At 44.7% G+C, this 12,270-nt stretch overlaps 1 protein-coding gene across 3 annotated transcripts in view; it reads right to left on the bottom strand.

Annotated features, from left to right (window-relative positions):
• Window positions 1-6,515: 6,515 nt before the first annotated feature.
• LOC134352854 (metastasis-associated protein MTA1-like) overlaps window positions 6,516-12,270 on the bottom strand; it is a 181,339-nt gene continuing 175,584 nt past the window's right edge. For 2 of the 3 annotated variants that reach the window (XM_063060371.1, XM_063060372.1), the window contains exon 21: window positions 6,517-11,648. In XM_063060371.1, the coding sequence (XP_062916441.1) occupies window positions 11,498-11,648 (151 nt within the window). In that variant the 3' untranslated portion in view covers window positions 6,517-11,497. Of the gene's footprint in view, window positions 11,649-12,270 lie in introns of all 3 variants that reach the window. The other variant, XM_063060373.1, reaches the window with a different exon arrangement.

The following is a 12,270-nucleotide window of genomic DNA, read 5'->3' as shown; positions in this document are numbered from 1 at the left end:
GAATTTTCTTGCAACACACATCAAAGTTGCTGGTGAACGCAGCAAGCCAGGCAGCATCTCTGGGAAGAGGTACAGTCGACGTTTCAGGCCGAGACCCTTCGTCAGGACTAACTGAAGGAAGAGTTAGTAAGAGATTTGGCAGGGGGAGGGGGAGGGGTAGATCCAAAATGATAGGAGAAGATAGGAAGGGGAGGGTTGGAGCCAAGAGCTGGACAGGTGATTGGCATTTTTGCAAGAGACAGGGTGAGAAGAGACTGACTCTCACAGCTATCTGGACTATTCCTCTTCTCACCCTGTCTCTTGCAAAAATGCCATCCCCTTCTCGCAATTCCTCCGTCTCCGCCGCATCTGCTCTCAGGATGAGGCTTTTCATTCTGGGACGAGGGAGATGGCCTTTTTTAAAGAAAGGGGCTTCCCTTCCTCCACCATCAACTCTGCTCTCAAACGCATCTCCCCCATTTCACGCACATCCGCTCTCACTCCATCCTCCCGCCACCCTACTAGGAATAGGGTTCCCCTGGTTCTCACCTACCACTCCACCAGCCTCCGGGTCCAACATATTATTCTCCGTAACTTCCGCCACCTCCAACGGGATCCAACCACTAAGCACATCTCCCCCCCCCCCCACCGCTTTCCACAGGGATCGCTCCCTACGCCACTCCCTTGTCCATTCGTCCTCCCCACTGATCTCCCTCCTGGCACTTATCCTTGTAAGCAGAACAAGTGCTACACATGCCCTTACACTTCCTCCCTTACCACCATTCAGGGCCCCAGACAGTCCTAACAGGTGAGGCGACAATTCACCTGTGAGTCGGCTGGGGTGATATACTGCGTCCGGTGCTCCCGATATGGCCTTCTATATATTGGCGAGACCCGACGCCGACTGGGAGACCACTTTGCTGAACAGCTACGCTCCGTCCACCAGAGAAAGCAGGATCTCCCAGTGGCCACACATTTTAATTTCACATCCCATTCCCATTCTGACATGTCTATCCACGGCCTCCTCTACTGTAAAGATGAAGCCACACTCCGGTTGGAGGAGCAACACCTTATATTCCATCTGGGTAGCCTCCAACCTGATGACATGAACATTGACTTCTCTAACTTCCGCTAATGCCCCGCCTCCCCCTCGTACCCCATCTGTTACTTATTTATATACACACATTCTTTCTCTCACTCTCCTTTTTCTCCCTCTGTCCCTCTGACTATACCCCTTGCCCATCCTCTGGGTCCCCCCCCGCCCCATCTTCCTCCCCGGGCCTCCTGTTCCATGATCCTCTCATATCCCCTTTGCCAATCACCTGTCCAGCTCTTGGCTCCATCCCTCCCCCTCCTACTTTCAAATCCCTTACTAACTCTTCCTTCAGTTAGTCCTGACGAAGGGTCTCGGCCTGAAACGTCGACTGTACCTCTTCCTAGAGATGCTGCCTGGCCTGCTGCATTCACCAGCAACTTTGATGTGTGTTGCTTGAATTTCCAGCATCTGCAGAGTTCCTGTTGTTTGCGTGTGAATTTTCTTCTTTGCCTCCCAAACCCTTTGCAGTTTAGCGTGCTCATGTTAAGGCTAAGCTTTACGGTATGAAGTCCACACCAATGTGTAATAAAACAAAAATATTTCCAGCAGCTAAACTTTCAAGTCTTGCACATTTCAATTCAAATTTTAGTTTAATTTATTTTGCCTGGTTGTCTTAACTTTTCTAGACCCATGTTCCTCCTAACTAATCCATTTTCACTGCACCCTACCAGACCCATATTATTCTCAAGGAAAGCTCAAATGCTGAAGCCAGCCACTCCCTCCCTATCCATCCAGTCCACTCCCTCCCTATCCATCCAGTCCACTCTGCCTCCCTATCCATCCAGTCCACTCTGCCTCCCTATCCATCCAGTCCACTCACTCCCTATCCATCCAGTCCACTCCCTCCCTATCCATCCAGTCCACTCTCTCCCTATCCATCCAGTCCACTCGCCTTCCCTATCCATCCAGTCCACTCTGCCTCCCTATCCATCCAGTCCACTCTGCCTCCCTATCCATCCAGTCCACTCTCCCTCCCTATCCATCCAGTCCACTCTCCCTCCCTATCCATCCAGTCCACTCCCTCCCTATCCATCCAGTCCACTCTGCCTCCCTATCCATCCAGGCCACTCTCCCTCCCTATCCATCCAGTCCACTCTGCCACCCTATCCATCCAGTCCACTCTCCCTCCCTATCCATCCAGTCCACTCCCTCCCTATCCATCCAGTCCACTCTGCCTCCCTATCCATCCAGTCCAATCTGCCTCCCTATCCATCCAGTCCACTCTCCCTCCCTATCCATCCAGTCCACTCTGCCACCCTATCCATCCAGTCCACTCTCCCTCCCTATCCATCCAGTCCACTCCCTCCCTATCCATCCAGTCCACTCTGCCTCCCTATCCATCCAGTCCACTCCCTCCCTATCCATCCAGTCCACTCTGCCACCCTATCCATCCAGTCCACTCTGCCTCCCTATCCATCCAGTCCACTCTCCCTCCCTATCCATCCAGTCCACTCCCTCCCTATCCATCCAGTCCACTCTCCCTCCCTATCCATCCAGTCCACTCTGCCACCCTATCCATCCAGTCCACTCTCCCTCCCTATCCATCCAGTCCACTCTGCCACCCTATCCATCCAGTCCACTCCCTCCCTATCCATCCAGTCCACTCTGCCTGCCTATCCATCCAGTCCACTCCCTCCCTATCCATCCAGTCCACTCTGCCTCCCTATCCATCCAGTCCACTCCCTCCCTATCCATCCAGTCCACTCCCTCCCTATCCATCCAGTCCACTCTGCCTCCCTATCCATCCAGTCCACTCCCTCCCTATCCATCCAGTCCACTCTCTCCCTATCCATCCAGTCCACTCCCTCCCTATCCATCCAGTCCACTCTCTCCCTATCCATCCAGTCCACTCGCCTTCCCTATCCATCCAGTCCACTCTGCCTCCCTATCCATCCAGTCCACTCTGCCTCCCTATCCATCCAGTCCACTCTCCCTCCCTATCCATCCAGTCCACTCTGCCTCCCTATCCATCCTTTCCACTCCCTCCCTATCCATCCAGTCCACTCCCTCCCTATCAATCCAGTCCACTCTCTCCCTATCCATCCAGTCCACTCCCTCCCCATCAATCCAGTCCACTCCCTCCCTATCCATCCAGTTCACTCCCTCCCTATCCATCCAGTCCACTCTGCCTCCCTATCCATCCAGTCCACTCCCTCCCTATCCATCCAGTCCACTCCCTCCCTATCCATCCAGTCCACTCTGCCTCCCTATCCATCCAGTCCACTCCCTCCCTATCCATCCAGTCCACTCTGCCTCCCTATCCATCCAGGCCACTCTCCCTCCCTATCCATCCAGTCCACTCTGCCACCCTATCCATCCAGTCCACTCTGCCTCCCTATCCATCCAGTCCACTCCCTCCCTATCCATCCAGTCCACTCTGCCTCCCTATCCATCCAGTCCACTCTCCCTCCCTATCCATCCAGTCCACTCTGCCACCCTATCCATCCAGTCCACTCTCCCTCCCTATCCATCCAGTCCACTCCCTCCCTATCCATCCAGTCCACTCTGCCTCCCTATCCATCCAGTCCACTCCCTCCCTATCCATCCAGTCCACTCCCTCCCTATCCATCCAGTCCACTCCCTCCCTATCCATCCAGTCCACTCCCTACCTATCCATCCAGTCCACTCTCCTTCCCTATCCATCCAGTCCACTCTCCCTCCCTATCCATCCAGTCCACTCTCCCTCCCTATCCATCCAGTCCACTCTGCCTTCCTATCCATCCAGTCAACTCTGCCTCCCTATCCATCCAGTCCACTCTCCCTCCCTATCCATCCAGTCCACTCTCCCTCCCTATCCATCCAGTCCACTCCCTCCCTATCCATCCAGTCCACTCCCTCCCTATCCATCCAGTCAACTCTCTCCCTATCCATCCAGTCCACTCTCTCCCTATCCATCCAGTCCACTCTCCCTCCCTATCCATCCAGTCCACTCCCTCCCTATCCATCCAGTCCACTCTGCCTCCCTATCCATCCAGTCCACTCTCCCTCACTATCCATCCAGTCCACTCCCTCCCTATCCATCCAGTCCACTCTCCCTCCCTATCCATCCAGTCCACTCCCTCCCTATCCATCCAGTCCACTCTCCCTCCCTATCCATCCAGTCCACTCTGCCTATCCATCCAGTCCACTCCCTCCCTATCCATCCAGTCCACTCTCCCTCCCTATCCATCCAGTCCACTCTGCCTCCCTATCCATCCAGTCCACTCCCTCCCTATCCATCCAGTCCACTCTGCCTCCCTATCCATCCAGTCCACTCCCTCCCTATCCATCCAGTCCACTCTGCCTCCCTATCCATCCAGTCCACTCTGCCTCCCTATCCATCCAGTCCACTCTCCCTCCCTATCCATCCAGTCCACTCTCCCTCCCTATCCATCCAGTCCACTCTGCCTCCCTATCCATCCAGTCCACTCTCCCTCCCTATCCATCCAGTCCACTCCCTGCCTATCCATCCAGTCCACTCTGCCTCCCTATCCATCCAGTCCACTCTCCCTCCCTATCCATCCAGTCCACTCTCCCTCCCTATCCATCCAGTCCACTCCCTCCCTATCCATCCAGTCGACTCTGCCTCCCTATCCATCCAGTCCACTCTGCCTCCCTATCCATCCAGTCCACTCTGCCACCACGTCTATTCCCCGAAAAGCTTTGATACCCCTATTTTCTATGGACTCACTCAACTCTCCTGTCCATATCCCCTTTTCAGGTCTGCTCTCTCTCTGAACAGCTTATTCTTCCACTTTTTTTTACCCTGATTCCTTTCCCAACAGCATCCAGGAATTGTTCTATTATGTTACCAATCACTTTTTCTCCCCTCATTGTTGCTCGGCTTAACTTTTCCACCAGTAACAGCATGGAAGTTGCTTCACTGCTCAGAATGCGTGACCAGGAAAGCAGTCACTACTTTCAATTACAGTTGCACAAATATTGCTGCTCTCCAGTAGTGCACAATTTATCAGAAAACCAATAATCTAAATGCTGAAAATCTGAAATCAAATCAGAAAATGTCTGGACACACGCAAATCAAGCATCATCTGCAGAAAGAGAAACAGTTAATACTTCAGACTTCCTTAGAATTGGGATGAGATAGTTGATTTTAATTTTGCAAATGGATGGAAGGGATGGCAAGGACAATGGGAATCTTGGGTACGGTGAAGCTACAGTTGCCATGGTATGTGTAAATTAGATCTGAATTAACAATGCAAACTGATTGTATCTGAAAGAGGAAGAAGTTTTCTTTCCATATTAAAGCAAGCCTAACAAAGAGATGATCTTTAAATACGGTATGCACATGGATCTTCAAAGCTGGGGCTGGCTCTGTTACTTTCAAGTCTCCAGCATTTGTTTTTATGAGATATTGATTGCTTTTAGGTTGGAAATAAATTTGTTACGTGCGTGAATTTATATAACATATCTGATCAATTATCAATGTCAATTCCCTTCAGATAGCCACAGCAGTGAAGTGTTGAGAACACTCATATGCATCAAATGGAATTGTTAGAAACTTAAAGTGATAAAACAAATACAGAAGCTATATCCCTAACAAAATGAATAATCAGACAACTGGTGTAAACAAGTGAATGGTGAGTATCAACAGGTAGGTAGAGTTTGCATCATTACAAAGATGACAGCACCTCTACTTTCTTAGAACTTTGCACAGATTCAGCTTATCACCAGAAACTATTCTAACTGGCTGCATCAAGGCATGCTGTGGAAACACCAATGCCCAGGAATGAAAAATGCTTCAAAATGTGATGGATGCAGCTCAGTCCATCACAGGCAAAGCCCTCCCCACCACTGAGTATGCTTACATGGAGTGCTTCTGCTTGAAAGCAGCATTATCAAAGACCCCTGCCAAACACCATGCCCTATTTTCGCCACTACCATTGGGCAGGAGGTACAGAAGCCTTAGGTCTCACACCAGGAAGTTCAGGAATAGTTATTGCCCTACAATTATCAGGCTTCTGCACTGGCACGGATAACTTGAATTACCACTATTCTGAAAACTGATTTTATGTCCTACAGATTCACTTTCAAGGACTTTTTACAACTGATGTTCTCAGTATCTTTTTAAATTGCAGTTTGCCTTCTTTTGCACATTGGTTGTTATCAATCTATGTATAGGTTTTCTTAAATTCAATCGTTTTTTTCCTATACGCCATATTGTAACTTACTTTGAACTTGGAGCTTTCCGAAATCCGAATATCCTTGGGAGGTTTAAAGTAAAAATTCTGATTTATAAAGAAAACAAATGAGATTAATGTATGCGATGAGATTAATTCAGTGACAGTGATCACTCTTTAATTCAAGAATCAGGAACCCATAGCAGTAAACGGACACATCCTGTGATCAGAGTGTATGGCTGAATCGTAAAATAAGCCCTGATGTGTGGCGGTGAGGAATATTAGTAATGTGGGGAGTTATGAAGGGTATTTTAACACAAACCATTTGTCAGAAATTGGTACTTCATGTGAAATATTTATAGAAACAACACAGGTCCAACATACATGACTTTTAAATTTAAATAAAACATTCTATACTTGAGCCATCCAACTAAATAAGTGAATAATAATAATATTAATCAAATTTCTGTTTGAGATCTTTATTTTCTAATGAATACTTCAATTTTGAAACCAATTTTCTTTATAATGTTCCCTCTTGTTTAGCAGTGTGCTTGTAGCATTGGAATTTAAAATTTGGGAACACTTACCTTCACCCCACTTTCTTGTACTAATTCTTGCTAATCTTCATTTATGTTTTGAATATACACAGCAATTAAGCATGGGGCTAGAATTTTATTTCTGTACCAGCACACCAGCCTTCTGAACACCAACATCTTTCATCCTCTCAACATTTAAAACCTACTTTGTGCTTCACACAGAATGCTGGAGGAATACAGTAGGTCAGGCAGCATCTATGAATGGGAATAAATAGTCACATTTCAGGCCAAGACCCTTCCTCAGGACTCTGCTCAAAATGTCGACTTTTATTCCCTTCCATAGATGCTGCCTAACCTGCTGAATTCCTGCAGAATTTTGTGTGTTGCTCAAGATTTCCAGAATCTGCAGAATATATTGTATTTATACTTTGTTTCTACCTTTCTGTGCTGTACTCCTGCACATATTTCCACATTCCAAGTAGCATGGAAGCAAATCGACCTTGACACTGAGAGACTGAAGGGCATTTAAAATGAAACTAAGTAAACATGAGAAGGGTGAGGAGAAGGGCGAGATGAAGGGTGATGGGATGAACCTTGGGTGCACTGTACATAATAACGTAGAATAATTTATTGTCTGTTGACTATATAAAAATAGTTGAGAATTGCAAATGTAGAGAATGGTAGCAAAATAACAATTTGTTAAGATGTGTTTATGTAACAAAAGCTGGTAATTGCTGTTACAGTTTTATGAAGTAGGTCCTTAATGGCTTTGGAGAACTTAAAATCTAATTAAATCTTCAGTCTGTGTTGCATGACTGATATGGCCAAAATAGGACTTAGAGATTCTGCCATTAGTGGGGTAGAAAGTGGCCTTTTCCTCTGAGCTTCCATTTCCCAGTGAGCAGACTCAAAAGTTCTCAATACTGGGATTTCCATAAGTTCAAGAGTAAGTTACATTTGGTGGTTGTACACACAATGTGATGGAGGAGCTCAGCAGGCCAGGCAGTTTGTTCACATATATAGATGCTACCTCGGCTGCTGAGCTCCTCCAGCACATTGTGTGTATTGCCCTAGACTTACAGCATCTGCTGTACTTCTTATGTCTACATTTAGTGGTTTCCTTAACCTCTCATAGTCCATTTTTTCTAGGAACTTGTTAAAGGAGCATTATTGTAAAGTAAGGACAGGTTAATAAATGTTTATTCCAGTGTAAACCTATTTTTCTTCAATGTTTCAACAATGGCTTCAAGCTCTGCCTCTGAATATTGACACACAAAAGCTTCATCTGTTTATCATTACTGTTTATTGGGCACCCTACAAATTAGCTTTACTTCATAAAGAAGCATGAAATTAAGTAAAAACAGACTGTAAATGTTTACTAATCACAAGCTGCTAAGAAGTAGGACTGAACAAAAGGGTACTTCACAGAAGTGGAGTTTAAAATTTCCTAACAACTTCAGTTATTTAATTGGCCAACGCCTACCTGACGTTAAGGACATGTATACAGAAAGCTGCCGGAAAAGAGCCAGTAACATCATGAAGGATCCCACCCACCTTGCTCATGGACTGTTCTTCCACTCCCTTGACCAGGCTACGTAGCATCCATGTTAGGACCATCAGACTCAAAAACAGTTACTTTCCCCAAAAGCAGGAAGGGTGATCAGCATCTCCACCCTCTAACTTCACCACAACTTTATTATTTCCCCATCAGTCACCTTATGCACAGCTAGTATCACTTTATGGACATACAATCAATGTATATAAGCTACCTCATGGATTTATATTTATTGTGTGTTTTTATTATTATTGTGTTCTTTACTTTTGTGTTTTTTTTCCTGCTGCGTCAGATCCGGAGGAATGATTATTTCATTCTCCTTACACTTGTGTACAGGAAATGGCATTGAACAATCTTGAATCTTTGTTCCACACTTTGCTGCTTTCAACATTCAAAGTTATCAAATGTAAATTTCTCAATATGGTAACCAAACTTCCTTCCTCAGTTTTCAGTACAAATTGTTCACAGGAATTGGTTACAGTAAAAGAGACTACCTCACAACAATCGATTGCAAAGGTTACAGTGACCATTCCAATCAACCCAGAGATAAGCATTATTATATATTTTACAGGAATGTAATGATAACAATATGACCTGGAAACTGAGAAAGCAGGAACTGACCAAGCCAGAATTAAGGATTCAAAAGTTAGAGTACACCCACAAGTAATAATTCAACATGACATAGTGAGGTAAGGGAAACAACTTCAATGTTTAAGGACAAGCGAGCACAGCTAAAAATAGTTAACTGGTCAGTTTCTAGGGATAGCTGTGTTCAGGGCCATATAAAACAATGAGGACATTTACTGTCATCTGATACATGGACATGAGGGGGGTGGGGGTGAATAAGCAAAGCCCTCCTCCAAACAACATCCAATCTTTTGACAAGATAACTTGAAAGCATCTGATGCCATACCAAAGCACATAAAAAAGCAACCGGTAAGCAGAATACATGACAAAGACAGATTGAGGCAATATCAAAAAGGAACCAAAATCTTGCATGCAAGAAGCAGATAGGTAACTTTTGTAGGAATTGAGATTAAAAGGCATTTCTGAAATTCTAGATTGGTTTTGGACTTCCCCAAATTATGTCAGGACATGTAAACAGCTGATTGCAGGGGTAAAAGCTCAAATCAGAACTGTCCACAAAATGGACATGTAAAGAGAACTAGCAGACCTTTTAAATCCTCTGATTTCTATTGGGTAAGGGGATTAGAGTGGCTTCATCTCTGATTTTAAAACAGTGCAATATGATTATTTTAGGCATCTATGGCAACTTTTAGAGATGCAATTAATAGCTAGCTTTTACATTAGCTCTGCTAATAAACTCTTCTATTTAAAGCAGCATCTACTTTCCTGCCTTGGCGACATACATTTTACATTCAGCAATCACGATTTTTTTTTGAAAGTGACCAATTCGTTTTATGCCTCACTAATCTTAAACACCAGCCTCTGTGTCCTGGAAGCACAGGTATAAAAAGACTAAGATATTTAGATAGGTTATTACATCCTGAGGATTTGTCAGACACTAGCATCACATGGTGTCTGAAGAGCTATAGATTGCAGGCACCACTGGATTAGCACAGCTGGAAGCAATCAAAAATGGTGTGAGTTACACCCAAACTGAGAAGTCTGAAGATGAGCACGAGTAAAAGTTCTCTATTGGCTCTTCCTCTGTCAGTTAAACTGAAATAAACTTCCGAATGTTTGTGACAATGTCTCAAGCTCACATTTGCCAGATACATACCAAAAAAAAAAAATTCATTATCAACTTCACCATCAGCTCCTGCAATTCAAGAGTTGGTACTTTTAGGAATGTCAGCAACTGCAGAAAACGTACATAGCAAGGGTCAACCTGTACAGCGCTATTCCCCAGCTACTCAGCATCATCAGAACAGCACCAATGTGAAGTAGTGGAAGAATATGCAGCTCTTAGCAAGTTGCAAATCATGCTTGGATCAAAGTGAAAATTAATGCTACAGTTGCTTCCCAACTAGGTGAGAATATGGTTTTTTCACTGACTGTGTCAGAATGTACAACCTCTGCACAATGGTGCAAGAGCTCACAGAGATACTGAAAAGGCACAGTACTACACTTGTCAAATCAAAACAATAGAACAACAGTTAAACAAATAAGAGGTTGGAGTAAAAGAAAGTAACTTGTAGTATTTCATTTGATGCTTTATTTGTGAATGGCTAAGGATGACCTTCATTTGAATGTTCTGCGATGGGCACTGTCCCAAGTTGCCTCCAGCAGGCGCTGTACTACCTTATGCTGTAACAAAGAGAGAATCAGTAAAACTTTACACCCCTGCCCCTCCCCTGAATCCTATGGAATGACTGAATAACACTAACTTACCAACTACAATTGCAGTGTATGTACATATCAGCACACTAAACTATTGAACCTTGTAGTAGTAATATATCTCACTGTGAAAATCAGGGTGCTTCAAACACAACCCAAGTCAGAAACATGGAAAAATATTTTGTACATAATTATTCACTGTGAAACTTGCAATAACGAATCTCAAGTGATGAAAAGATTCAAGGTCATACATGAAAAAAAGTCTTTAAGAAAGTTTTTTCCTCTTCTGCTCCATTGGAAAACGGCACCATTTTAAATGGGATCAAGGATACAATATACAGTGTAACATGCAAAAACAATGCACTGCATTAACTGCACGCCAACCCGTCCATAAAAACAAAACTTGCTTCTTAAACTGAGGATAAACGGCACCTCCTTAAACTATTACAGACAATTCTCAAAATAAAAGGAATTCTTAAGTTTTTTTTTTCTTTCCTTTTCTTTTTCTTAAAAAACCTTTTGCCAAACCAAAGACAACCACACTGTTCTGGCCCCACAGCAGCACAAACTGGAGCAGAGGCTAGTTCGAAGAACAAGGAGAACCACAGGCCATTCAGGTTCGCAAATAACATCACCTGGCAGCTCCATTTCTTGAGGACAATGGTGAATGCAGAGGAGCTGTTGGAGCTGCCTGTAACTGTAGCCACCAGTCAATGTTCATCCGCTGCCATCATCCATTCCGCAGGGATACTGGAAATCTAACTCAAATAATAATCCTTCAATTTGATCTTAAACGCGAGGCTGACAAGCACTTGATTCGGAGTCTAGTTCAGGAGCTCTACTTCATGCGTACTGAAGGTTCAAGTATAACAGGGACTACAGTCTCTTGCTTTATTTAAAACTGTGCTTGGCATTAATCCTCAATGATGATTGGCTCTTCATTCATGGGCTGCCTGGGCTGCTGTGACGCAGAAGATGCACGTCCTTGTTGGATGAGAATCTGCCTGTAGGGCTGGCGCGCTGCTCTCTTCATATCAACTGGGCCCAACAACTTGCGTACTTTCCTAGTTTTGAGAGAAAAAACATTAAGTAAGACTCCACAATACCTTGCATAAAATTGCTAGTGCACAAAATTGTACATTGTCAGACATTAACTATAAAGCTGCAAATGCAGAGATTTTGTCTCATTTCAAATACCTTAAGACCACTTTTTGTTTTCTCATACGGAAAGAAAGGTAGTTTCTTTGCTAATATTTTTTTATTTTGTTTTGAGATAAAACATTGAATAGGCCCCTCCAGCCCTTTGAGCTATGTCACCCAGATTTAACCCTATTCTAGGGGGGAACGTCTAATTATAAGACAATTTACAATGACCAACTCACCTATTAACCAGTATGTGTTCGCTCTGTAGGAAGAAACCGGAGCACCAGGCGAAAACCCATGCACTCAACAGGGAGGACATGCAGACTCCTTACAGATGATGCTAGGATTAAACTGACTCCGCTGGCTCTAGTAGGTTTGCATTAATCCCTATCCCACTCTCCTTAAGCGTTCTTTTCATAACACTATGATTAACACTGGTCTGTTATCCGAGGCACGTTCTATATCGACATGGTGTTCAGGAAACAATGTGGGCAAGAATTCTGTATTTATACTTACACTGTACTGGTAAGACCACTTGTACTC

Source organism: Mobula hypostoma, chromosome 10, assembly GCF_963921235.1.
Source record: "Mobula hypostoma chromosome 10, sMobHyp1.1, whole genome shotgun sequence".
Classification (NCBI taxonomy): domain Eukaryota; kingdom Metazoa; phylum Chordata; class Chondrichthyes; order Myliobatiformes; family Myliobatidae; genus Mobula; species Mobula hypostoma.
This window is presented reverse-complemented; position numbering and strand designations above follow the sequence as displayed.